At 42.1% G+C, this 27,881-nt stretch overlaps 1 protein-coding gene across 2 annotated transcripts in view; it reads right to left on the reverse strand.

Annotated features, from left to right (window-relative positions):
• GRM7 (glutamate metabotropic receptor 7) overlaps positions 1-27,668 on the reverse strand; it is a gene marked incomplete at both ends in the record, with an annotated part of 782,439 nt that extends 754,771 nt beyond the window's left edge. For both annotated transcript variants that reach the window (XM_079794370.1, XM_079794369.1), the window contains one exon: positions 27,150-27,668. In XM_079794370.1, the coding sequence (XP_079650496.1) occupies positions 27,150-27,668 (519 nt within the window). The remainder of the gene's footprint in view (positions 1-27,149) is intronic.
• Positions 27,669-27,881: the final 213 nt, after the last annotated feature.

The following is a 27,881-nucleotide window of genomic DNA, read 5'->3' on the forward strand; positions in this document are numbered from 1 at the left end:
ACTGAAGGTACAATAAACAATTTAAAGGGAATGCTAAAGGAGTAATATTAAGGTTAGCCTCTCATACCCCCAATAAAAAAATATATGTAGGTTTTCCACTCACTGCCTTATTTTCCACCCTATTTTCATGATTTGGGAATGAAAGTGTAGAGTCTGGTCAGTTTGTCATCAGTCTATAATTATTTGTGTTATTAAAATCTGTAATAATAAGAGCATAATATGCTAATTAGACTGGACAGCCAAACGACCTTCCAGACAAAGCTTTGGGCCTCTAGTAGAATATAAATAATAAACTACATGTAAAAGGGGATGGGAAAAGGGCAAAAAGGTGAAGGTGAGTAAGAGGTACAAATTTACATTAGAAAATCAATTAGGCTGGTGTGGCTCAGTTAGTTGGGCATTATCCTTGTGCACCAGGAGGTTGCTGGTTTGATTCCTGGTCAAGGGCATATCCCAGGGTTGCCGGCTGGATCCCCAGTGGGGGACATACAGGAGGCAGCCGATAGATATTGTGCTTTCACATCTATGTTTCTCTCTCTCTCTCCCCCCCTTCCTTCCTCTCTCTCTAAAAATTCAATAAACTATTATTTTTAAAAAATCAATTAGTCACAGAAATATAATGTACAGTGCAGGGAATAAAGTCAATATTATTGTAATAACTATGGATGGTTCAGATGGGTACTAGACTTATTGTGGTGATCACTTCATTAGAAAGATAAATGTTGAATAACTTTGTTGAATGTCTGAAACTAATAAAATACTGCATGTTAACTATATTTTAATAAAAAATAGGAAAACAATTTTAATGCTATATGAATGAGATTTACTTATGTCTTTGTCCTATGTCCCTCTTACTCAGCCCCTGGATAAATAGGGAATATATTCTCAAGGCGGTGAGCATGTTTTGCTTGTTCTTATGGGAAAGAAAAAGATAATTGCCTCAAAAGTCAAATATTATACAAGAGATGAATGAGATTAGAGAATGGATTAAGATTAGTGTTAGTGAGTTACTCAAAAGCTAATGCAATATGCAAATATACTTAAAACAATCTCCCTATATTATCCATTGTTTATAAAAACATCTTAGTTCAAGTGCTTTGCACTTAACTCCAGTTTCTGAGTTAGAATCAGTCAGAAGTAGGTCCATGTTTCATTGCTTTGGCAACATTTAAATGGATCTGCATCAAACAATGTAATTGCTAAGATCACAGGCTGAGGAGTCAGGCAGAGCTCACTCTACCACCCAATTATGATCTTAGGTAAACTAATTTTTTTTGAATCTTGAAGATAATGGAATAATAATATCTCCTACTTCACAGGGGTAGAGTGTGGATAAAAAGTCATTAGGATGATGTGCCTTTCACCCAGGCAATGCCCATAAGTGTTACATCACCATTATGCTAGATCAAGGACATATTAGCACATGAAAGTTTAACATTCTCTGGGCCATACATCTTTCCTTTCAATGACTGACATATGTATGCGGGGTCCTAACACCATCAAATAACAGAAAATACTTTTTTTTGTAGTCAATTTTGGCATCTTTCACCTCTGTCCACTTATGTCCTTTTTAAAATATGTTTTTATTGATTTCAGAGAGAGGAAGGGAGAAGGAGAGAGAGAGAGATAGAAACATCAATGATGAGAGAGAATCATCCACCAGCTGCTTCCTACACGCCGTTTACTGGGGATCGAGGCATGTGCCCTGACCGGGGAACTGAACCATGGCCTCCTGGTTCATGGGTCAACACTCAACCACTGAGCCACACCTGCCAGGCAACCCCTGTCCATTTATGTCTTGGTTAAACATATTCTTGTCACTCCAAAGAGAGGAACAATATAGTGTCAAGTGACAAAGCCACTGAGTGAAGTCTTTCACCTCCCGGACCATCCACAGAACAGCTCAATGGGCCTCTGGGTGGCAGCCTGGGCTTGCTCACCCATCTGTGATGGGTGAAAAGACACGGTGCTTAGCATGTGGTCTGTGAAACAGGCAGCTGCAGATAAAATGAAAACACAATAGAACTGGTTTAAATTCTTCCTTCTTAGGTCTTTTCCCCCAGGTTCAGATGTTCAGGGAACTCTCCTGCCCTCTGCTCCTGACAGGAATACGTTCCATCTCCCTGGATAAGTAGGTCACCATTGTATAACAGGAAAACCAGAGATGGCTGATTCCAGCAGAAATTCTTCGAAAGGTTATCGGTTAGGTCTCAGTAACTAGAAGCAGCCTAACTACTGAAGTCAAGGCCATCCTATTGAAATTATAGAATCACACCCAAGTGATGCCACATGTCCTGCTGCTGACTCTGCAGGAACAGAACATAGGAGGCTGACCCAGGCACTGCTGAACCTGCTTCTTCACATCATTTATTTCTAATTCTAAAGCTAGGACAAGGATGTGATTGGCCACCTCTAGGTCACCTGACTGTCTTCCAGCTGTAGCGGAGATGGAAAAAAGAGAAAACAATGTGTCTGGTATTTCTAGCTTGTATATTGGGAGGAAGGCTCTATTTCTCACCAAGACTCACTAAGTGGAAAATTTTCCAAATAAGGAAAGGAATTTCAGATCAGATGCTTAGAAGTTAAAACAATAATAACAAACAAAGTCAGATGTGGAATCACAGACATGAAGTAGTTAAGAGCATCTATGTGGAGTGATTCAGACCTGAGTTCATGTCTTAAACAAGTGACTTGGTCCTGCTAACTTCAATTTCCTCTGAAGAAAAAAACGTGGGAATGATGCCTTCCCTACATTTGCACTGGGCATGAAAATCCGTTTATATTTCCAGGTATATATTGAACCTTCACCTAGTTTCTCATCACCCTCCAGTCATCACAAAAACATCATTTATTCCATTAATATAAATGATCTAGAAATACGTGTGTGTGTGTGTGTGTGTGTGTGTGTGTGTGTGTGTGTGTGTGTATACTGGAGGAGTCCAAACAGCCTTCTGAGTTGTCAAAGTTCTTCACTCTCAGAATAAAGTTTAGAGTTACTAATATAAAAAAAAACACAACAACACCCACACACCAATGTTTGTAATAAAATTGACAACATCTACAATTAATCAAGTAACTGTTATGGGCCAGGCTATCTACTAGACACTTTAGAAACATTACCAGTCATCTTTCTGCAGTCCTGCAAAGCATATAATATTGTTTCTATCCTATATAATAAAAGCCTAATATGAAAATTGACCAAACAGCAGAATGACCGGTGGAACGACCGGTTACTATGACGTGCACTGACCACCAGGGGGAAGACGCTCAATGCAGGAGCTGTCCCCAGCCCGCAGGTCGCCAGGGACACCTCCCGATCACCCTGCTGGTCGCCCCACAGATCAGCCTTGATTGCTGGCCAGGCCTAGGGACTCTACCCATGCACAAATTTCATGCATAGGGCTTCTAGTTTTATATTAAAGAAAATTGTGTCCAAGCAGGTTAGTGACTTGCCCAAGACCACAGAGCTAGGGTGTGAGACAAAAAGGATATGTTTTGTGTGTGTGTTTTATTTTTTGCTTTTGTTGTATTTAGGCCTTTTATTGGTAATTTTTAGGTTATATAGGTTTCTCGCCGAAAAATAACTTATTATCTGTGTGTTTCTTGCTATACAGAAACAAGAATTTTCTTAGGTATTTTATCAAACGGTGACATTGCTCAGTCACAGGTTATATTCACTTTTTTTTATTTAAAACTTTTATTTTGAAAAGAAATTAATTTAAATTTATTTTAGCCTTGCCCATGTGGCTTGGTGGTTGAACGTGGATCCACGAACCAGGAAGTCACAGTTTGATTCCTCGTTAGGGCACATGCCCAGGTTTCTGATTTGATTCCCAGTAGGGGGCATGCAGGAGGCAGCCAGTGATGACTGACAACGATGAATAAAAATATTCAAAACTATTCTAAACTATTGTTAGATTATTTAGAATAACTTGGATGCCCTAGTGAATACCAAACTTACAAAATTATAGTCTCTTTAATTTGCTGATCATACAAAACTCTTGGTGACCAAGGAGCTAACTACCTGATGAGGCAGCTTCAAGTTTTGGACAGCTCCCGGGATGAAATGGGGTAACATCTTACTGCCTACAATGTTCTACTTGGAGGAATAAAGCAGAACAAACAACCACTGTTCTTGACAAATGGATACAATTTCAGTTTTTCAAAATGTGAGTGTCAGATTCATTCATTGTACTAGATGGATCTGTCAAATGCCGCTGCCGTTTTCCCAATGGATGGCACACTGCAAAAACAAGTCGGGTCATTTAAAGGACTGAATGTCACCTCATCGATACTGCCATCAATATAATTTGTGTTGTCATTTTGCCTCACACTGACTTTAAGGTCTATGGCGGGGAGGGGGTACTCCACGTCTGCACAGCACCAACTGATCACATGTGCTTGACACAGTACGCTGCTCATTTCCAGATTCAAGGATGAGCACTTGAACTCCTTAATCTACTCACCCTACTAACAGCCCATACTAGCTAGGTTGGTTGGGTCAAGAAACCTAAGAGTTTACAGTCCTAGCTGTTTTGGAGGGGACAGAGGCTAGCTCTCACTCCAACAACCCTCCCCTTCTTGCCTTGAGCCTATCAGAGGCTGCTTTTGCTAATACTAGCATTTCATTACAGAAAATTATTTCTTCTTACCTGATGGCAAGCACACAACCTCAAATGCTGTTTTTATAAATCAGGCTACCACCAATGGAGTATGATTTATAGACTTTTCTATTATACATCCGTCTACCTGTAACATCTCAACTACTGCATCACAGAGGCTATAAGCCCTTCCAGAGGGGATCAACTCTTCCCAGACACATGAAATAAGTATTTACATTCCGTATTGCCCAAAGGAAAAGAAATTGATTACAAAATGTAAGAGAGTGACTAATAATTTTCCCTGTGTCTGTGTTCACTAAAGCATTTTTAATAGATTCGATAACACTGAACAAATTGTACAGCATTAAATAAAAATTAGTAAATTAACAGAAAACTATTTATAATAACAAAATAAACACATCAATATAAAAAAGTTGTTACAAATTGATGAGAAAAATAGGTAAAGGTCATAAAGTCTGAAAAGAAGAACTATAAACAGCTAATAAATATATGAAATTATGTTTAATCTCACTATTATTAACCAAATAAATATAATTAAAATAATTTGTGGTGTATTTTACTTATCAGAATGACAACGATTTAGGCAAATTGATAATGGTATTATTGAGAGTCAGGAACCACATAGGATGTTAAATTTCTAGTAGAAAAGCAAGGCAGGGTAAGCTTTCTGAAAGACAATATGTCAGTATGTACCAAAACTAACAAGCAGCCACTTGCGATCTGGAAATCCATTCCAAGAAAGAAAAAAAGAACAAATGCTTAAAGACATATAAACAAGAATGTTTCTCTCATTGTTTAGAGAAGCAAAACAGGGGTAACCTAAGATTAGTTCAATAAATAATGAGATGCTGTTCGACCATTAAAATGATGACACAGATTTTTATTAGGTGATATGGAATCATGCTCATAATGCATTGCCAAAAAAAATGTGTCACAGAATTATTTTATAGATTGATCTAATTAAATATATTTTATGCTTGCATTTTTTTTCCCTCACGGAAGAAACGTCTCAAGAAAAATGCTCAAAAATGTTACAGAGATCATTTATCAGAAATGGGATTTTGAGTGTATTTTTACTTTTTTCTTTTTTTACGTCCTCTCAATTTTTGAAGTTTCTGCAATGAGTTTGTTTATATTACTTTTACAATTAAAGCTATTTTAATTTTCAATAATAAGGCTTAGATTTCTCTAATTTTCAATTTATTTTGCATCATGGCTCAAAGCCTGTGTGTAAAAGCAAAATCAGCTTTTTTTGTATCAATCTAAATTTACTTCCTACAAATTCATCATTTCAGATTGGTACAAGTTTCACAGAGTAATATTGTTATGATTTCAATATTGTATTACCCTTCAAAGCAATGGAGGTTTTTGAATAATTTCCTTCACAGTTTTCATCTGCTACTGAGATGGGGGTGAGGTAGCAGGATGAAGAGAAATAGATATTTGTTATCTTAAACTAGAAAAGGTCAACAAGAGGAAATCTGATCTATACTCTTTTTACAAGATAGAAGCTCCCAAATGTCAGCCTAACATGTATAGACTATACTTATATGTATATACTAGAGGCCCGGTACATGAAATTTGTACATGGGGGGGGGGGTGTCCCTCAGACCGGCCTGCACCCTCTCGCAACCTGGGACCGCTGGCTCCTAACCACTGGCCTCCCTGCCTGATGGCCCCTAACCACTGGCCTGCCTGCCTGTTTGCCCCTAACCACTCACCTGCCTGCCTGATCACCCCTAACCACTCTGCCTGCCTTCTTCATTGCCCCTAACTGCTCACCTGCCTGCCTGATCGCCCCTAACTGCTTGCCTGCCTGCCTGCCTGGTCATCCCTAACCACTTGCCTGCCTGCCTGCCTGATCACCCCAGCCACTCGCCTGCCTGCCCGATCACCCCTAACCACTCTGCCTGCCTGCCTGATTGCTCCTAACTACCTCTGCCTCAGCCCCACTGCTGTGGCTTCAACCCGAAGGATGTCCAGAATGATGTTCGGAAGATCGTTTAGCTGTCTGGTCTAATTAGCATACTACGCTTTTGTCATTATAGATATGTGTATTTGGTACATATAATAAAGTGTTCCTATATGTATGTGCATTTGCACAGACTCTTTCTCTCTCCTTCTCTCTCTCTCTCTCTCTCTCTCTCTCTCTCTCACACACACACACACTCACACCCATAGGCTTGGGCTAATCTCACATTGTGGCAGAAATGACCAACTGTTGACTAAAGCCTTTAGTTAGCTCCTCCAGATTATAGAGGCATCACTAGAACCAACAAGGGACAACTTTCTCCATCTCCACTTGCAGCTACCTACCAGTGACCTCATTATTATTTTGTTTTGTTTCTTCCCCAAGGAATGTGACCAGAAATGACGTGGGTAGTTTATATTTGAAGGATAATAAGTTGACACTTGAGCTTGCAGCTTTCTCTTCTTTACTTTTTGAGCCAAATGTAGAAGCCATACAATGAAGGAAGGTGGGTTCCTGAATCACGTGAGCAGAGAACTGACCCCCAAATCACCAAAGTGCATACTGAACTACAGGGTGAGTAAGAAATGAACTTCCAATGTGTCACACTATGGAGACTGAAGGTTTTATCTGTTAGTGTTTAACTAATGAATCTTTTTCTGTAGATCTCAGTTGCCTTATATTTAAAATGAAATATCTGAATGTGATTAGTTCTGTTTTTTTCCAGTGTTTATTTTTTTATCTTACTTTTTTTTTTAATTCTCAGAAGCATTCCACATAGTGCTTACCTTTTAAGTTATTCAGTAAAGGCTACATTTCCCCCACAAAATCGGGCTCTTCAAATGATGGAAAAGTCCAAGCAGACTGTTGCTTTAGTTTGAAATATGAGTCCAAATATGAGAAGAGAAAGGGGTGAGAACCAGAGAAATGCTTGTGATAAAGAGGAGCAAGAGACAGCATGCTGAAGAATGTTCAGTAATGAATTCAGGCAGGGGAAATGGATGGGGGATATCTAACAGATTTGTTCAAAGGCATTTTGGAAAGAAAAAATCATGAAAATGTAGAGAGAGGAAAAACAGCAAAAACATGAAATGACTTTTGGTCCCTAAGTAGATTTTATTTCAGACAGATTCACATCACTTATATATGTACCATGAAACTGTCCACTTCTTCCAGAATTTTCAAAGCCTGACAGAACATCTGCAGAGAGAGGACGTCATTCCAGGATAATCAACAGCAAGTTACTAAATTAAGATCAAAATGTCCTTAACCTTGGACAGTTTTCAAAGAGTTTTTAGAAGAAAGAAGCTCTCTAGGGGATAGTATAATTATATAATTGTACCCTTTCTAAGAGGCTATTTACAGATAAGTAACATATCCTTACCATTCTTCAAAGTAAAATACATGAAATAAAATAGAGATTGGGAGTATTTGTTTGGGACAGGGGGAAGGAGATCTGGGCAGACACTGTTAGTGGCCTAGTCAATAACCACCTTCTCCTCATTCCTTGCTATTAGAGCCCTGAATTAGGAGGTACTGTTATCCTTAAGGCTGAAGTGGCTAGTTTACATCCTTAGCTGGTGAGATCTCTGTGCGTCTGCTCATGATTTGTGGCAGACTTCCTCCCTCCCTCCCTCCCTCCCTCTCCCCCCCCCCCCACCCCATGTCTGAATGGTTATAACACTGTTGGAGATTCATCTGTTGTCTTACAAGGAAGGGGACCACAGAGACATGCCAGAGATGTGGGAGCTGGAAGACAGAACAAACCTATTTGTTGTTGTCATTCTTCAGCAGCTGAATGAATATTAGAGGGACCAGCTACATACAGGAAAGTCTTTTATTCATTTTCTGTTCATTCAGCCAAACTCATTACTAACAGATATGGAATTCTGGCTTTGCATTTCTAGAACCCTTTCCAGCACCCCATAGTCATACTCCTGATAATCAGACAGGCTAAGGGTAGGTGTGTGGGGAGGACAGGTTCCTCTGGAAGCCCAGATATTCACCCCCTCAAAAAAAGGGAGTAATTATTTATGCCCACTCATCCTTCTATCTATACTCGGGGGCCAGTCCCATCAGGAAGCCTTTGTTGACAACCTCCCATCCTCTCTCTAAGCAGAATGGTTAACAGCGTGGGGATCAGACTTCCTAGATTTGAATACCTGATCTGTGACACAGAAATTTAGGACTTGGCCAAATTAATACTTTCTCTAGCTTCCCATGCAAAATGGGGACACTTAGTAGCACCTGCATATCTTATGAAAAGAATTAAATGAGCTAAAATTCTTGTAATTTCTCTGGGGTCAATCCATTCTAGCTACTATTATTACCAATACTAGAGGCCTGATGCATGAAATTCATGCAAGAGTAGGCCGTTGCAACCATAGCAGCTGCCTCAATCCCTCCCTAGCAGCCAGGGCAGCTGCCTTGATCCCTCGCAGCAGCCCCGGCTTCGTCTGGAAGGTCGTCATTTCGGTCAATTTGCATATTATGCTTTTATTATTATAGATAATTTAGGGTATTGCCCCTTGCCCTCCTGTGGTTCCCTGCGCCTGTCTCATTCATGACATGCACAATCCCAGATGGCAGACTCTCAGGTGCTTTCCATAAACAAGTGGTTCTCCAAGTATGGGCCCTGGGCCAGCAATGTCAGCAACACAAGAGACCAGTGAGAAATGTGAACTACTGACCCAGAGACTCTTGGGGAGGAGTTTGGACTGTGTGTTCTAACAAGACTTTCATGCCAATCTGATGCACACTAAAGGCTGAGGACAACTGAGAACATCCATCTGTTTCAGGCTCTCCTGGAGATGTTCACCAAAAATAAAGTTTCCAGGACCTTGAACACATCCAGCTGGAGAAGGGGTCCAGGAATCTGCCTGGTTAGTGTGCCTGCCAGGACCCTTCAGCACACTAAGGCTTGAGAATCCCTGCTACCTTTTTTTTTTTTTTAATCCTCACCTGAGTATATTTTTCCATTGATTTTTAGAGAGAGTGGAACAAAGAGGGAAAGACAGAGAAACATCGATGTGAGAGAAACACATCGACTGGTTGCTCTTGCACATGGGGGGAGCCTGCAACCTCAGTACATGCCCTTAACCGGAATCAAACCCGGGACCCTTCAGTCCACAGGCTGACACTCAATCCACTGAGCCAAACTGGCCAGGACAATCCCTGCCACTTTTAATGTGTGATTCACTGTCTCTTTTCCCATGGAATTTCACTGTCTTGCAAGGGATTTCTGTGAAGATGGGTTGTTGCTTGTATTATTTGTATTATTATTATTACTATTATTATTATTGAATCTCTAGTGTTCAGTGCAGTCTCAGATACAAAGTAGTTGCTCATTAAACGGATGTCTCAAAGGTCTTAGTAGAGCTTTAAGATGAACTCCTTCAGAGAAGAAATACTACACACTCACAAAAAGCACCCTTTGAATGCTTCATTCTTTGCATTTTCTTGCCATTTTCTTAGTTGTGATAATTTTGAATAATGCCTCTTCTTTCTAATTTTCACATTTTGTGTTTCAGTCAGTGTTTGCGATCTTCAATCACACAGAAAGAAACAGATAAATACAATTAAATGTTTATTTTTCAAACTTTCACAAATGGTAGAAATGAATTTTAAATAATTAAACTTTCAAATGATTTATTGGTATGTTTGTAATTCCATATTTCTGATGCTATTAAAGATTAAAACTGTACTGAGACATTTGAAACATGCTGTATAGGTGTTAAATGAATTCAAGTTTGTGTAAAGTGAAAGAAATATTTGCTTTAGCAAATACATCTGCAGACATAAAATCATAACCACACATCTACAAAACACCATGTTATTGAATTAAATATGATTGACTATTTTCTTGTGTGTGTGTGTGTGTTACTGTTAGCAGAAGTCAAAATTTATATATGTATATATATATTCCCTCAATTTAAAATTGTTTACATATATAAACAATTTTGTATGAGCAATTTTAAATTGAGGGAAATATTTAAATATTTATAGCTAACATTTTAAACTGAAGAAAGCATATCCAGTGGCCTATTTTCCCCATGAATCGTAAAGGAACAACATTTTCTACTCTTAGCAGTGGAATGTCAGTCTACCTCACTGGTCGCTGAATGAGCACTGGTTGAAAAAGCATTCGTTTAGCCAGGGATGTACTCAGTCGGGTATGCTAGCCTTCCTCAAGAGCTGGCCCTTAGGAGGAATAAGAAGGTACTTGTTTAGTTTGTAAAAAGCAGGGATGGCAGGTCCCTACAGGCTGATGATACATGATGTCACACATGCATAGTACCAGCAAGCCCATGACGGCACCCACTTTCCCGGTCAAAACCAAAGGCTTTCTAGCATTAATTCCAGGCAAAAATAGTAAGAGCCAGGGGTGCTGCTGTACCATGGCATCAAGATGCCTGTGAACTAATGTGAGGATGCCTTGCTTTTGTTGGTGTGGGACAAGCGAGGCTCTCAGCACCAAAGCCCTCCCCCATACATTCCAGGCAAGCCAGTCCAGGCTTCTTGGATTGCTATGGAAGGGGCACTCACTCTACCAAGATGTTCCCTTGCACATAGTAGACATTCAGTGTATGCTGAATGAATGAATGAATGAATGAATGAATGAATGAATTGGTGTCATAAAGCAGACCTCGTACTTATCTGAGAAAAATATCATTCAATAGGTTGGAATTCTTCCCTATTTCTCCTTTTACCCTTGCAAACTTGAAACCAGAAATACAATTATAAAAAGTTACAGCTTAGGGAATTATAGAAACTATCTAGTCCACTCTCACAGAGTTATACAACTTCAATTTAGTGAGAAAAATCACTGATTTGAGAGTCAGAGAGACATGAGTCCAAGTTCCCCTTCTACAATATTTTTTTAAAAAGTATTGCCTCTTTTAAACTTAACACAGCCTTAATAATTTACTCATTATGTTTATTTTAAAATTATTTTTAAAAGAATAGTTTATTGATTTTTAGACAGAGGAGAAGGCTGAGGGGGAGAAAGAGAAACATTTGTGTGAGAGCACAACATGGATCAGCTGCCCCCTGCATGTCCCCTATCAGGGATTGAACCCACAACCCGGGCATGTGCCCTGACCAGGAATGGAACTGGCAACCGCCTCGTGCGCGGAACGATGCTCAACCAACCGAGCCATGCTGGCCAGGGCCACTTCTACCAAATTTTAATGAGCAAACAATCACTTCTGAGGCTCTGATCCATGTGTGCATTATAGGCAATAATAACAACAATTATATGACTATCAAGGGATTAAATGACACAACCCATTTGCAATGGTCAGCAAAGTACCTTCACCTTATAAGTAAGCACTGAAGACATTAGCCAATTAATATTAACAGGGAAGAGATGAAAACAAAACTCAAGGAATTGTCTCTCCTACCCCTGTGGTCCCAGTGGCCATAATGACTTTCTTCCATTCAACCTATTCTCTTTCCCATTAAGACTAAAGAAAAGAATATGTACAAATTGGGATAAACACTTTGAAAGTAATTTTATACCTCTTGAGTGAATGGATTATACAAATAAAACAATTTATTACTTCTGCAGAAATATGAAAAAACTCAGTCCTTTATGCCAGCCCTCTAGAAAACCAATTTATGGCTCTAAGATGCACCTTTCCACCCAGCCCACCCCTGTCTCAAATGATATTATTGTAAACAGAAAAGTCACCAACACATAATCAACAGCCTAAGTTTTTAAAAATATATATTTTATTGATTCAGAGAGGAAGGGAGAGGGAGATAGAAACATCAATTATGAGAGAGAATCATTGATCGGCTGCCTTCTGCACACCCCCTACTGGGGATTGAGCCCACAGTCCTGCTCCCCTCCCTCCTCCCTCCTCCCCCCACCCCCCCTCTCTCCTCCTCCCAGCATGTGCCTTTGATCAGAATTGAACCTGGGACCCTTTAGTCCACAGGCTGACGCTCTATCCACTGAGCCTAACTGGCTAGGGCAATAGCCTAAGATAAATGCTAGTGAAGCCTCATAAGTTTGATAGAGAAAACTCAGGTTTATTATTAAATGTTAAAACAAGGTAATACGAAGTACTTAATCTAAAACAGTTACCTGAAGATCCAGAACTGCTACAATAATCCTATAAAAATAATCAGCTAAAAAATTTTTTTTACAGTTTTTCAATAAATTCAATAAAAATGGAAACAATTAAAAAGTTTTCCTTACAAGAAGGCATTTCCTGTATAACTTTTAAAGAACTGTTGTTGAACAATCCCTGATAGGGGACAATTCAACAAAACTCAAATGAGTAACTGCAGAAGGCCTACATTACACACCACAGGAGATAATTGTACTTCAGTGTGAGTAAGACCCTCTACTTGACCTCCAATAAATTACATTAAATGGAGTGGATGAGTCATGTACAGAACATAAAAATACTAAAAGGGCAAGGTAAGTACCAGAAAGAACATGGGGGGTGGGGATTCTTAAGAAGAAAATAAAACATTAGAAAACATTAGTTGATTCTGGAAAGGTTTAAGAGAGTAGGTTCCTTTTTTTTTGTAATATATATTTTTAATTTATTTTAGAGAGAGAGGAAGGAAGAAGGATAGAGAGGTAGAAACATCTACTGGGGATCGAGCCTGCAACCCAGGCATGTGCCCTGACTGGGAATCGAACCATGACCTCCTGGTTCATAGGTCAACGCTCAACCACTGAGCCATGTAGGCCAGGCTCACTTGGTTCCTTTTGGTCTTTGAAAAGGTCCCCTTCTCTCCCTTCCTGCAACCAGGTGAGGGTAGCATGGGGACTAGAGGGATATGATGATTGAGAATCTTCTCTACTTACTGGAGTGGTTGGAAGATTTTCTTACCAAGGTGTGGTATAATAATACAGGTGTTGGTAAAAGTAGGTTCATAATTGTCCATATGGAAAATAATACAGCAATTAATAAATAATAATACAAGAATAAACTCTCTGTTTTGTGCACTTACAACTGTAAACCTACTTTTGTCCCACCCTGTATTTAAGGACTCTTGAGGTCAGAGAAATAGGGGTTTGAAATCCTGGCTCCACCTCTTGCTACATTTCAAGTTGCTTATCTTTTCAATACTGCAGCATCTTTATCTATAAACTAGATTTAAAAACAAACAAACAAACAAACAAAAAAAACACACCTCCGACTTGAATGTGAAAACCGCCTGACATATGCATGTACAGGGATAAATTTGGTGCCTGGCACACCGAGCGTGCTCCGTGTGGTGTGCCGATGATGGCAATGCTGATGGTGGCAGTGGGGGCATGGACTCTGCCCCCAGAACTGGAAGTGCATTGAGGAGACCCTGGGCTCAGGAGGCTTTGCACACAAGCAATGCCTGATCAACGCGAGCTGCTGTCCAAAGGATTATGTAAGATCTGGGAAAAGGAAGGGCCTCAGGTTTGTTTAACTCCTTAATAATATTAGCAGTGGTAGTGGTCATGGAAGCTAAACTTTATTAGGTGCTTACTGGATGCCCAACGATGTGCTGAATGCTGGGAGAGAATTTACTCATTTATTACTCACAACAATGCTCTGCAGTAGATATTACTAGTATAACCCCTTCCTTTCCAGATGTACATTGGGGCTCAGAGAGTTTACACCTAAGATCATACTGTCAGTATGTGATGGCAATGAGTTCAAAGTCAGTCTGTCTGACTTGTTCTGAATCATGAAACTATACATGTAAACATTTTTCCCTTTGCTGGATCTGGATCTCCTTCTGAAGCTTGAATATTTCACTTTGTCCCCTGGATGAAGAAGAGAGAAAATCCTCTCTCCTGGGCCCTGCTTGGCCTCAACATCCAACTGCCCTTCTCAAAACAGGAATTGTTTAAACGAGCAGCAATAAATGGTGTCCTGGTAAAGCCCCCTTGATGAGTAGGGGCCAGATATCAGTGGAAGCAATTGCTCTGTCACAACTCTACCTTTGTACAGAAACATGGCAGGAATGGGGTTGGGGGCCAATGAAATAAGTCATAAAAAAGATAGTGATAACACCTGGGATGATGACGACAATGACAACAACGATAATAATGAACACCACAATAATAAATAAGCCTCACTGTACTCTAGGCATCGTATTAAGTGCTTGGCAATGGTAACCTCATTTAACCTTGAAAAAAGTCTTATGAGGATGGAATATCATTATGATTATTTTACCAAAGGGAATAGTGAGGCCCAGGTAATCAGGTAAACTGCCCAAGCTGATATGGTTAGCAAGTGGAAAGCAGGGATTTGAACTATGCCCAGCACCTACAGTCTTAACCATTATGCTATATTGCCTCCTGAAGATAGAGAAAGTCCAACAATCTTTCCTATAACCCACTCCTACACTCCAAACTGAAATAAATCCGGAACAAAAAGGAGAGCAAGCTTGGACAGTGGGAGCTCAGGCAGTGCCAATCATTTCAACACAATGGTCTTGGCTCGTAAGATACAATTCTTGTGATAACTTTCTCAACCAATTATCAAGAAACAAGAAACAAAGATTGTATGTCCCCGCTTATGACATTGGGCTTAAGTATTTCAGAAAACGTAGCCCCAGTAGGCATACCCACTAGTAGATTTTTCCCACTTACCAAATCCAAAAGTAATAGTTCATTTTTATTTCACTTTTCATAGTTCCACTCTTCTCATGCCTGTATTCATCTCTGGCCTCCTCCTTTCTTTATTTTTGTAGAGAAAGATGCTAACTCTTTCTGGTGTGTGTTAAAAGAGGGAGGCATGGTGCCCCAATGTTGTTGTTGTTTTTTAATCTTAATTCTATTATGCCAACTCCACTGAATTTAATTATAATGAATACAAAATTACACAATTACCCTCTGTTCTGTTTTTCAGATGCTATATTTTGATAAAATTTACTACATGCTGCTCCTCCTGCACACTAGAAATAGATGTGTGTTGATCTAAAATTTGTTATAATTATAATTAAAATATAGTTTACATAATGATAGTGTTAAAATGAAATTACAGATTTGCAGAGACATTGTGGCCATGTGTTTATTTTTTATCCTCACCCGAGGATATGTTTTCCATTGATTCTAGAGAGAAAAAGGGAGAGGGAGAGAGAGAGAGAGAGAGAAACATCCATCAGTTGTCTCCTGTATGAGCCCAGATCCTGAGTATGTGCCCTGACTGGAATGGAACCCATGCCCCCACACCAGCTAGGGACTTTCTTTTAAGTATAAGCACATGTTTAGACCAATATCTGGTATTCAAATGAATATGGACAGAATTTTGGTTTCCCTACAAAAACTATTCAAGACTTTGCAGATTTCCAAAGGGAGCTCAAAACCATGAATAAAAAATTCTCTGCCATGCTTTCAATTGCAAAGTGAATGAAAGATGAGAAATCCCTGGAAAAATTGTGCAAAGTAGCTATCCATATGGTTATTATAAGACATTACTTTTCCCACTTAAACTCTGATGTATATCAGGGATGCAAATTCTCCACTGAGTTTGATGAGGCATAAAATAATTGCACTGAACTAGATTGTTCACAATTTCTTCTAATTAAAGAGGTACCCTATCACAACTAACTTAAACCTACAAAATGTGGTTGTGGCCACAACATCACAGTGAAAGGTCTGTGTCACACACACTATTACAATAATTTACACCATTTTGTTCAGTTTTACTGTGAATGCAAACTGGAGTGAATACAAACTAGGGTTGAGCTGCATGATTCCACTAACATGCATATATTTTTCAATAAATATACAGTCAGCCCTTTGTATCCAGGAGTTTCGCATCTGTGGATTCAACCAACTGTGAATTGAAAACAATATTTTTGATCTGAGATTGAAAGTCCAAAGAGATGGAGGGCCGATGATATGCATTGTTTTACACCATTTTAGGTAAGGGACTTGATCATCTAGGGATTTTGGTAACTGTGAGCGTCCTGGAACCCATCCCCCCCCCCCCCCCCCCCAGATACGGAGGGACCACTGAGTTTTGGGTGAGTGAGAAGTTATATGTGGATTTTGGACTGTGCAAGAGGGTTGGTGCCCCTCATTCCCATGTTGTTCAAGGCTCAACTATACAGGATTTTTTTCATTTCAGATAATTATTTTTTAGCTAATACTTATTAAATGTTTTGAGAATACAGTGTTAATATGTATCCTTAGTCTCGACCTTTCTTAGAACTGCAGACTTGCTCATCCGGCTGCATATTCAACATCTCTACTTGGATATCAAGAAAATATCTCAAAGCCCAGCTGGCATGACTCAGCAGTTGAGCATGGACCTATGAACCAGGAGGTCACTGTTCGATTCCCGTCAGGGCACATGTCCGGGGTTGCAGTCTCCATCCCCTGTGTGGGGCGTGCAGGAAGCAGCCGATCAATGATTCTCTCTTCCTCTCTCTTCCTCTCTGGAACCAATAAAAATATATTTAAAACAAACAAACAAACAAACAAAAATCTCAAATTCTATATCTCCAAAACGGATCTGTAGTCCCTCAAATGTGTTTCTTCCTAAGCCTCTTCCTTCTCAGGTGATAACAACTTCACTTTTCCACTGACCCAGGCCCCAAATCCTGTATTCGCCCTTCCCCCTTTCTTCCTTTCACATCTGCATTCCCTTCCCAGGAAATGCTGTCACAACCTTCCAAATCTGCCACTTCTTGGAACATCTGCTGCTCATATGCTGGCACAAGCCGCTAACATCTATCTCGTAGACACCACTAATTGCCTCTTGAGATTTCACCAATTCCACTCTTTCTCCCCATCCCCAATACCGCAGGTAGACTTGTCATTCTAAAACAAGAGAGAGGTCATGGCACGCCTGTGCTAAAAGCCTACCCCTGGCTGCCTACATTGAGAGTAAAACACAAAATGATGGCCTTCAAGGACCTACCCAATCTACCCCGTCACACCTCTGACCTCAAGCCCTCCTGCTGCCCCTTCCTCCCCACTCGCTTACTCAGACCTCTGACCTCCCTGGCATTCCTCTAACCCGCCAGGCGTATTTCTACCTTTGAATTTTGACACGGCTTTCAGGGTATGGTCGCCCCCGAATCCCTCTGACACCTCGCTCACTTCAAGTCTTTAAGAAATCTATCCTGAACACCTTACTTAAAATTAGAATGCACCCCTCCAGCACTCACAACCAAACACCCTTCAGTGCTCCAGAGTCTTTTTCTTATCCAATCGCACTCACCAGCTGCTAAGGCACCATACGATTGATTTATAACACTCATCTGTTTCCACTTATACGACTGGAATACTATACAGCAATGAAAATGAATAAACTACTGCTCCACGCAGCCTTTACACAGATGCATACACCATGTGTGGAAGCAAGTGAGCAGCAGAATTAAGAGCCCAGGTGGGACCCTGTGACAGTGTAAGCTGAGAGAGGAGAGAGAGCGAGAGGAGGGAGGGAGAGAGAGAAAAGAGAGAGAGAAAAAGAAAGATAGGAAGGAAGGAAGGAAGGAAGGAAGGAAGGAAGGAAGGAAGGAAGGGAGGGAGGGAGGGAGGGAGGGAGGGAGGGAGGGAGGGAGGGAGGGAGGGAAGGGAAGGGAAGGGAAGGAAATGGAAGGGAAGGAAAGGAAGAAAAGAAATAAAGAGAAATAAAGAGAGAGTTCTTGTCTATTTTATTCACGATAGGTCCAAGCATGTGGAACTGTGCATATGAGGATACTTAATAAATATTTCTGGAAAAATATAGATGAGGAAACTAACAGTAAAGCTCAAAAAGTTTAAGCAACTTCCTCAAAGTTCTATAGCTAGAAAAGGGCCACAGTGGAATTCAAACTTGGGGCTGGCCAACTTTGCAGCCTGTTGCTCACACACAGGGCTACCTGTTGAGTGATGAAGAGCCGGCATCTTTCAATTTGGAGGTGAGGATGTGTGCACTCAACTTTCTATAGAGCCACAGACTCAATCTTGTTTTAGAATGGAAAATATGATATCTTTCTGTAAACAGATGTGGTTAAGCAATCAGCATCTTTGATGTGTTTAAGCCACTATAACTCCATGAAGTCCACTATTTTAGGTCCTTGGACTTCATGATCTGCTTTAAGCATTGCCATGGGAATTCTCGATCCACTGAGTAGCATCACTAAAGTGCCTGCTTCCTCTCTGTGTGTTCATTTTCCATTTAAACAAAAGAAACAGAAAGGTGGAACCCAGCCTGGATTATTATAGTACTTTTATAGCAAATTTAGCAATAGTGACATCTAAACAAGAGTATCATTTAATGATAGCATGATAATAAAATAATAACATTTAAATGTATTGAATACTCATGGCATGCTAAACTTGGTGCTAAGATATTTCCATGCATGTTTTCTTCAGTCCTTACAATTATTCAATCAGGCAGGTACATTTTTATTAGCCCCATTTCAAAGATAAAGAAATTGATGGGGCCCGGCCTGTGTGGCTCAGTGGTTGAACATCAACCCATGCACCAGTTTGGGTTGCCAGCTCAATCCCCAGTAGGGGTGTGCAGGAGGCAGTCAATCAATGATCAGTTTCTCTCTCGTCAATGTTTCTCTCTCCCTCTCCTTTCCCCTCTCTCTAAAATCAATAAAAACATATTTTTTAAAAAGAAATTGATGAGAGACGTGTGGTACCTGTTTGATCACAGTCAGACAGCTAATAAGTGGTGAGTATGAATTCAGGTCTAACTCCAGAATTTTACTCTTAACCTCTACATGAAAATTCCAGTAAGTCCTTGGATAGAAGTGTGTTTTCTACTAGAAAACATGCCCTCTTATGTCTGCCTATGCAAGCAACTTCAGAACATAATTCATTTTAAAACATGATAAAAATGTTTAAATAGTACTTTAATAAATGGGCATATTTACATCTAAATGATAATGCAGAAAAGCAGTCTGAGCCCTTTGTGTGGCTTCCTGCTATCTTCCATCAAGACCAAGTGAAAAATATTAGCAGCCACACAATGGAGAAAGCATAACACCCGGAGATGGAGAATTCTGTAAATGACCAATTATAAAACTATTACACTGCAGCACTTTTATAGCAACAGGCAAAATAATCCATTAAACTGAAAATTCTCTTGCTCCTCACTCTGCGGCCCACACAAACATTAATGTTGCATTTATTAGGATGTATTTCCTGTGCTCTTCAACTTGACTTTCAGCAATTGTATTAATACAGTCCTCTCACTTTGCACATACATCTGAATGATGGATTTCCCCACTGGAGGTCTGCAAAAAGAGCGGAGTGAATGAAATCAAGTTTAAGAAGAGCCATCATAATCCATAATGATGGGCACTGAATCAGGACAAAGAGAAGCATCTTTCTCATTTATTTGAATGAAAAGTCTACTGTATATTTATTGCCTGCACACAGGGCTACCTGTTGAATGATGAAGAGCCGGCATCTTTCAATTTGGAGGTGAGGATGTGTGTACTCAACTTTCTATAGAGCCACAGACTTATTCTTGTTTTAGAATGGAAAATATGATATCTTTCTGTAAACAGATGTGGTTAAGCAATCAGCATCTTTGATGTGTTTAAGCCACTATAACTACAGGGAAGGCAAAGCTATAATTATTTTAAGCATTTCTGTGTTTGTACAACGGAGCAGCATGGTTATTGGCTACCAACCTGAGTATTGTCAGGCAAATCTACCATATTTTCTGGCATATAAGACGACTGGGCTTATAAGACGACCCCCAACTTTTCCAGTTAAAATATAGAGTTTGGGATATACCCGCCCTAAAAGATGACACCCGGCGTATAAGATGACCCTCGACTTTTGAGAAGATTTTCCTGGGTTAAAAAGTCGTTTTATATGCCGGAAAATACGGTAAGTCTGAATCTAATCTTGATGACACTTACCTGCTATGTGATTTGAGGTTTTGAGAATCATTTTCTTCAGCTGTACAACAGGGAGGAAAATATGCCCTTTGAAGGACTATTGTCAAAAGTAAATGAGATGAAGTATTTACAGAACATTGCGTAGTAAGGATTTAAATTATTATTATGGTCACTACTACTATTATTGAAAAGAAATGAGAACTTCTGATCTCTTAAAATAAAGTATGTGTCCTGTATCATTGAAATCACGTACATTTTATTTTGGACCTTATAACTTTGATCCAAGAAACATTTAGTAGTAAATATAACTGAAAGGAGGTTACTTGTCAAACATGGAAATTAACAATATTAAGTGTGCTGGCAGCATACTCTTCTTGGATAAATATTTACCTGTAAAAAGATTTTATTGTTTTGTATTTTTATGAAGTGCATGAAACATATATATTTACTGTGCCAATTGGCAAAAGGTCCATTAATTAGTCTGACTATGTGTTACATAAATGTCCTCTAAAATCAAATGTGCAGTTTAGTTGTTGGGAAGATGTGTTTAGCACTTTTCTTTTTTGCCTATTTAAAGTAAAAAGGATGAGAAACATTAGGCTTGATGCTTACTATAGAGTGACTCCGAGTGAAAGCACTTCCTACTCCATTATGCCATAAAGATGCTTCTGTGCCCCAGGGACATCAAGGAAAGATTGGCTTTAATGAAAGGAACCAAGTATGACTCTAAAGCTTCCAAATGGAAGGTCTATAGGCTGCAATTTACATCAGAAAGTGTCTGCCTTCTCTCTCAACTGCATCAAGATGGCAAATGCTGAAAGCTCAAACAGTAAATGTTGGGAAGAGTGGGAAAGGATGCAAAGTTTTGAATATCCCAAGCCTGGGCTAGAAGAACTATATTAAAAGTGAAGAAAATATCAGGTATGATTTTTTGTTGTTGTTAATCCTCACCTGAAGATATTTCTTCCAAATTTTTTAGAGACACTGGAAGGAAGGGGAGAAACAAGGGGAGGGAAACATCAATGTGAGAGAGACATTGACTGGTTGCCTCCAGAATATGCCCCTGCATCCCAACCAGGGCGGGGATGAAGCCTGCTACCAAAATATGTGCCCTTGACCAGAATCGAACCTGCGACCCTTCAGTCCAAGGGCCGACGTTCTAACCACTAAGCCAAACCAACTAGGGCTGTCAGATACGATTTATCACTTGATTTCCAGTCAGCAGACCTTACATAAAGTCGGAAATTGGATAGGATATTGGCTGTTGTAGCTATGATACTTTCAGTTGCTTTCAACATGGCTGAAAGGAAATCTTTTTTTTTTCTTTTTTTCTTTCCAATTTTTTTTATTAAGGTATTATATGTGTACATATCTTACCATTGCCCCCCCACCCCACTCCCATATATGCCCTCACCCCCCAGAGTTTTGCGTCCATTGGTTATGCTTATATGCATGCATACAAGTCCTTTGATTGATCTCTTATCTCCCCCATCTCTCCCTAACCTTCCCCCTGTAATTTGACAGTCTGTTTGATGCTTTACTGTCTCTGTATCTATCCTTTTGTTCAATTTTATAATGTTCTTTATTATCCATAAATGAGTGAGATCATGTGGTATTTTTCTTTCATTGACTGACTTATTTCACTTAACATAATGTTCTCCAATTCCTCCCAGGTTGCTGCAAATGATGAGAATTCCTTCTTTTTTATGGCAGCATAGTATTCCATTGTGTAGATGTACCACAGTTTTCTGATCCAGTCATCTGCTGACGGGCACCTAGGCTGTTTCCAAATCTTAGCTATGGTGAATTGTGCTGCTATGAACATAGGGGTGCATATATCCTGAAAGGAAATCTTAAAAACAAACAAAAACAAACAAACAAAAACCCCACAAGCATTGGAAATTTAGGGATGCAGTGATGAGTGAGTTGGGTTTGGGAGTTCCAGAATGCCAACAAGGCTCCGCCTCTCTCCATCACTGAGCCCTGCTCAGCGGCATGCTTTTTTCCTACAGAAAGTCTCCTCTTGTGTGGCGTGTCCACTGGGAGTCTGAAGTCATATATCCCCAACTTGGAAGTTCTGGGAAGAAAAGACAATTTGTCCATTTTTCTTTGAGAGAAAAATCTTGGAGAGGATTCTGATAGGCAGAGCCAAGGTCAGATGCCTACACCTGAACCAATCAGCCCTGGGGCCATGGAGGAGGCAGAATGCCACTGTTTGAAGTTTTCCGAAAGAAAAGCCTGGTGTTTTTGCAAGATGAAAGGGGATAGGACACTGAATAATGAGAGCTATGCCTGCTACTATAAACTCCACCATTCTTACTCCCTGCCCGGGTCATAACCATGCAGTAAGTTGACCTAGGAGTTCATTTTCCTCATCATTAGCCTTAATATATATGTCATGAAGGAGCACACGAATAAAATAATAAGGGAAAAGTCTGAATATGGGAAATCACCTAGACTAATATTTATAAAGATGTGAATATTTACTCTTAAAATGTTCCCCCCAAATTCACTCAAATGTTCAAAGTGGATGCTGGAAACACAAGGGTTTTGACAAGAGCAATCTTTCTCCAAGCAAAATAATGACACAAAGAGATGTTTTATAAAATTGAATTAAAGGCATCCACTATTTCAATGATGCTTAAAGGAAAGATGTCCAAAGACACTCTGACTGAATGAGTATGTATACATAAAATACATGTGAAGGTCTCTTCAAATATAGTATGTGCCTATCTCTCTTCCTTCCCTCTCTGCTCTTTTAAAAAATGCCCCTTTAAAAATTGCCCACTCACCATCTGTTAGGTAAATTTCCTGAAACAGTAAATGTGGAGGCAGAGATTGTTATAGAAACTATTCCAAATGGCATTGACACCTATATTTATGAAATTTTAAAAAGAGTAAGTTAGAGTTGTTTAAAAAAACAACAACACAATAATAATACCACACCATACCAGGTACCCAATTCTATCCAATTACATAAGATAGATAGATGATAGATAGATAAGAAGAAAAAAGGAAGAAAGAACACTATGCACTTATATATAAAATGTTACCCTAAAAGTTTGAGATATTTAAGCTTCAATGGACAAAAAGAAAACATTTATAAATATACAAATGTATTTCACTTATGATATATAGGCCACAGGTTTAGATTGGCGATATCCTCCGACAAGGGTCAAGTGACACTTTTTCCATTGAGTTGCTCTTGAGGGAACAAAACTGAAACAGATGCCATTCAATTCCAAGTCTACAGCTCAGACTATGACACTACACATGAAATATGGCTCATTCAGACCCAGGATGTAGCAAGAGTAATTCATACTCTCAGAGTATATACTCTCAAGTCAATACCAGAGAAGCCTTGAATAAACACATTCCCATTACTTTCCACTATCATATATCTTACTTATAGCCCATGAAACAGTGGTCAGGGGATTTAGCCTCTGGGCACTGTATTACATAAGCTCTCAACTTTTAGCCATCCCCACTCGGTGATTATTTTCAAAATATGTTACTGGCAGTCAATATTAATTTGCATTTAATCTTCCTTAGCATCAGAGAGTATTATTTTGTACAGGCTCAGAAACAAATCTCCAGAAATTCCTCCCCGATGCTTCTTTGAGGCTGAAAATGCATTGCAGGGCAGTAACAGTGACTTAATTATAGTTGGCAGAGCCCTGGCCACACACTAATTTCATTAGCCTCAAATTCCTGGATTTGTAAGACCCACTGGATATGAATCCTGCCCTCAGACATGCCACTTACTAACCAATTCCTATAGAGGAGAGGGAGAGAGAGACTTGCTAGGCTTACATCTTTGGGACACCAGCAGGCAAGTGAGAATTTGAAGTCACACACACTATGGACATCTGAGCATTCATTCTCGCCCAGGCCCTAACTGTCAGAGAGGAACTTCATTCCAGGCTTTGCTGGCAGCAGCAGCATTTGTGACATCTATTACTATCTCATTACTCCCTCCTGCGCCCCAGCGCTTAGCAACCCCCATTTGAGTCACTGGGTATTCCTTCCCTAAGCCTAGCTAGAAGCTTCTCTCAACAATCATTTCTGTCTTAAAGGATAGGTTTGGCATGATCCCCACAGCAACCCACAGGGGCTGGGGAAAAGAGAACTAGAATTCAATCATTTAGAGGAGTTTCCTGTTTATAGGACGATCTTAATTGAGCTGAACCCAGCAATCCCAGCGAAGATTCCCCTCCCATTCTTTTCCTCGGTGCCTTTGAACAATGGGTCGGTCTGGATACCACTATTCTCTCTATTCAATTTGCAAGTCTACACAGTCTGGAACCTGAGGGTTGGATGGCATGCCAGGAGTCTCTAAGATCACATGCAAAAAAAAAAAAAAAAAAAAGCCGCTATATATCCCAACATGGGCAGTGTTTAACCAGGATGCCCACATAAGCAGTTACAGCCAGCTTGCAGCACAAGCTACAAGTTGATGCATTCCTCCTACTACCAGCCTCTTCTCAACAGACGCAGGTGAAAACCGGGGGGCCCTTTCCCCCTCAGCTGCTCAATCCAACATGAATAGCTGCAATTTGCAAATTAGGGGGAAATGACAGTGTTTTCTCCGAATGGCTTTGCTCCCAACCCACACTGCTATCACTGGCATTCGGCTCCTTTCCTTCCAGCCCAGGGAATGGAGGGACTAAGTGTAAGGCAAGCTGTTTCCTGCCTCACAAGTGCCTCCGATTCACACACCCGAAGAGGAACCAGCTCCCCCTGGAACCTGGTTCAGCAAACAGTCCTTCCACCGAGTCTGCAGCCTCTCTCTGGACTTGAACATTTCACTCTTTTCCTCTGACAGGCCCATCTGCAGGACCGCCCTGCTCCGAGTGAAGACAGGAACAGGCAGCAAAATAGTTTAAAAATGCTAAACACCAACCACACCTTCAACCCCCAGGGCTCTGGGAAAAAAACCTGGGAATTGCCGGGGGATTCCCAGGTGATCTCTGATGCATCCTCCCCCAGGGTACTGCCCCCTCAGGTTGTCTAGCCTTAACTCAGGGATGCAGGCAGCACTGGGGTTTTGCTTTGAACAACTCAAGCTCTTCCTAAAAGCCTCAACTCAGAGTGAAGGCTGCCCCCAAAGCACTTGATCTTCAGGATCCCTACTTCGGAGGGGTTAGGGAGGCCCGGGCCTCAGAGAGGCCCAATCAGGCTGCAGCCTGGGAAGGCACCCCTCCTTCTGGCACAAACACAAACTTCACACTCCCGGGAGCTGATGTGGTGACAGCTTGAATCTCACAAGAAGTCCCCTCCAGAAACCCAGCATCCTTAGGAAAAGCCCGGGAGAGGGAGCCAATTCTTTAACAGGGGCCAAAAGGGCAGCAGAGTGAGCCCGAACATCTGGAGCGGGATTCGCTGGGTCTGGGCACTGCCAGGCAGGGAGGGAGCTCGCTGTGCCTCAGGAAAGGATCCCCTCAAGACCGAGATGGACACAAGACTCAGAGGTGGGGGCAGAGGGAGAAGAGAGGCGGACATTGAAAGGAAGGGTAAGAAATAGAGAAAGAAAACAAATCAGGGGGAAAGGAGAGAAAGAGACATAGGGAGACACATGGAGAGACAAGGAGAAGGCAACCCACAGTCTCACAGACCCTCAATTTCTTCACCCCAAAGCCATCAGTGTCTACCCAAGGCAGCACGGGAGCGGCGGGGCAGAGGCTGCGGGAGCGGCGGCCAGGGAGCTGCGGTGGAACCCAGGGCTCAGGGGCCCCAGCCACCTTCCTCTGCTTTCGTGGTTGCCCTCCGGCGCCCGGAGCCTGCGGACCGCCGGCCTGGCTCAGTGCGCCCCACTCACTGCCTCGCTCCCTGCGCCTCCGGGAAGGGAATCGTCCTGGGAGCGGAGGACTGGGGTTGCGGGGCTCGGGGTGGCGGGGGGGGGGGGGGGGGGGGAGTGGGCTGCTTTAGGGAGGTCTCGGGAAAGGGCGGGCGGAGGGATGAGGCAGCGAAAGCGATTTTGTTTCGCAGTGAGCATGAGCTCATCTCTGGCTCTGAAGTGGCAGGAGTAGATAATGGATCGCCCAGCTCCTGCCAGTGGCCGGGCTGCAGATGCCATTTAGACGGTGCCAACACTGGCACCCAGCAAATCACCAGGGGGTCACGTCTGAGGGTGGCATCTCCCCACTTGGGGAGTGTCGCCCGGGAGACAGGCTACAGGTCGGGAAAGCCAGCCCGCCCGCGAGAGGTGGGCAATTAGCACCCACATGCAGGTGAAGACCCAGCCCCGGCTTTAAGCGGTGCCTCCCTAGCGCTTCTCCAATCTTCCCGAGGCCGCTGCGCCTCGCTGGGCGGCTGGGGGCCGGGAAGCCGGGGAGTTGGGAAATGCCCGGGTTCCAGGCGCCTTCTCCTCTTTCACACTCCACGCGCCTCCCCAGCTCGCACCGGAGGCCGGCACTTTACAAGCCTGTTTTCGGACCGTATTTCACTCTAATGCAAACCCATTTAAATCATCGCCTTGTTTTTCCGCAGATTGCTTCTTGTAAATGGGGCCATGAATCCAGGATGTCAAGCCGGATGGAGTGAAGCGCAGACAGGGGAGAGGTGGAGGGGAGGGGAACCAAGCAGGGAAGGTGCTTCCTCGGGTGGGGTGGAAGGGGTTCGGCAGGATCTCCCGGGTGGAGATGCGCGGAGGCTGACCTGACCCCGCACCCCCTGGAGTCCAAACCAGCTTTTCAGGATGAACAGCGCGGGGAGGAACGGCGCGCTCTGCCCCTGAGGGAGCGCCCCCCTACCTGGAAAAGCCTCAGGATGTTGGCTACCATGATGGAGACTGAACTCCCCGAAGCCCCAATCACTCCAACTACTTTCTCCGGCTTGACGAACACCGGGGGCTCGCCGTTGGTGCAGCGCACGTCGGAGGTGTCCTTCTGGATGAGCGCCTGGACGAAAGTGAGTGACTGTTCCAGCGCGTAAGTGTCCCTGGAACAAGTGTCCAGGATCCGCGCGCCCAGAGTCACATTGGGCAGCAGGTTGGGATCGCTGTTGATCTGGTCCAGGGCGTAGAGCATCGCTTCCAGCCTGTGGATCCCGTTCTCCCTCTTGATGTCGCCGCAGGGCACTCCGCTGGGACCCTTGGCGTGCACTGGGAACAGCCCCCCGAGGGTGACGTCCCCCTCGATCCGGATGGAGTGCGGGGCGTACATCTCCTGGCCGCGCGCCGCCGCCGCCAGCGCGCACAGGAGCACCTCCAGCACGCAGCAGGGGAACTTCATCAAAGTCAGGGCGCGGAGCAGCTGCCGGAGCTGGACCATGCTGCTCCCGCTGCTCCGGCTGCTCCGGCTGCTCCGGCTGCTCCGGCTGCTCCGGCTGCTCCGGCTTCGGCGGCGGCGGCGCTGGAGAGTGCGGTGGCGGGCTCGCCGGGGTCCAGGCTCCGTGGGATGAGTTCCTCGGGGAAAGCCCGGAGGCTCCTGCTGTCACAGAGGGTGGGGGCACCCGGGGAGGGGCGGCCGGAGAGTGTGGGGGGG

Source organism: Cnephaeus nilssonii (genome assembly GCF_951640355.1).
Source record: "Cnephaeus nilssonii genome assembly, chromosome: 17".
Taxonomy (NCBI): domain Eukaryota; kingdom Metazoa; phylum Chordata; class Mammalia; order Chiroptera; family Vespertilionidae; genus Cnephaeus; species Cnephaeus nilssonii.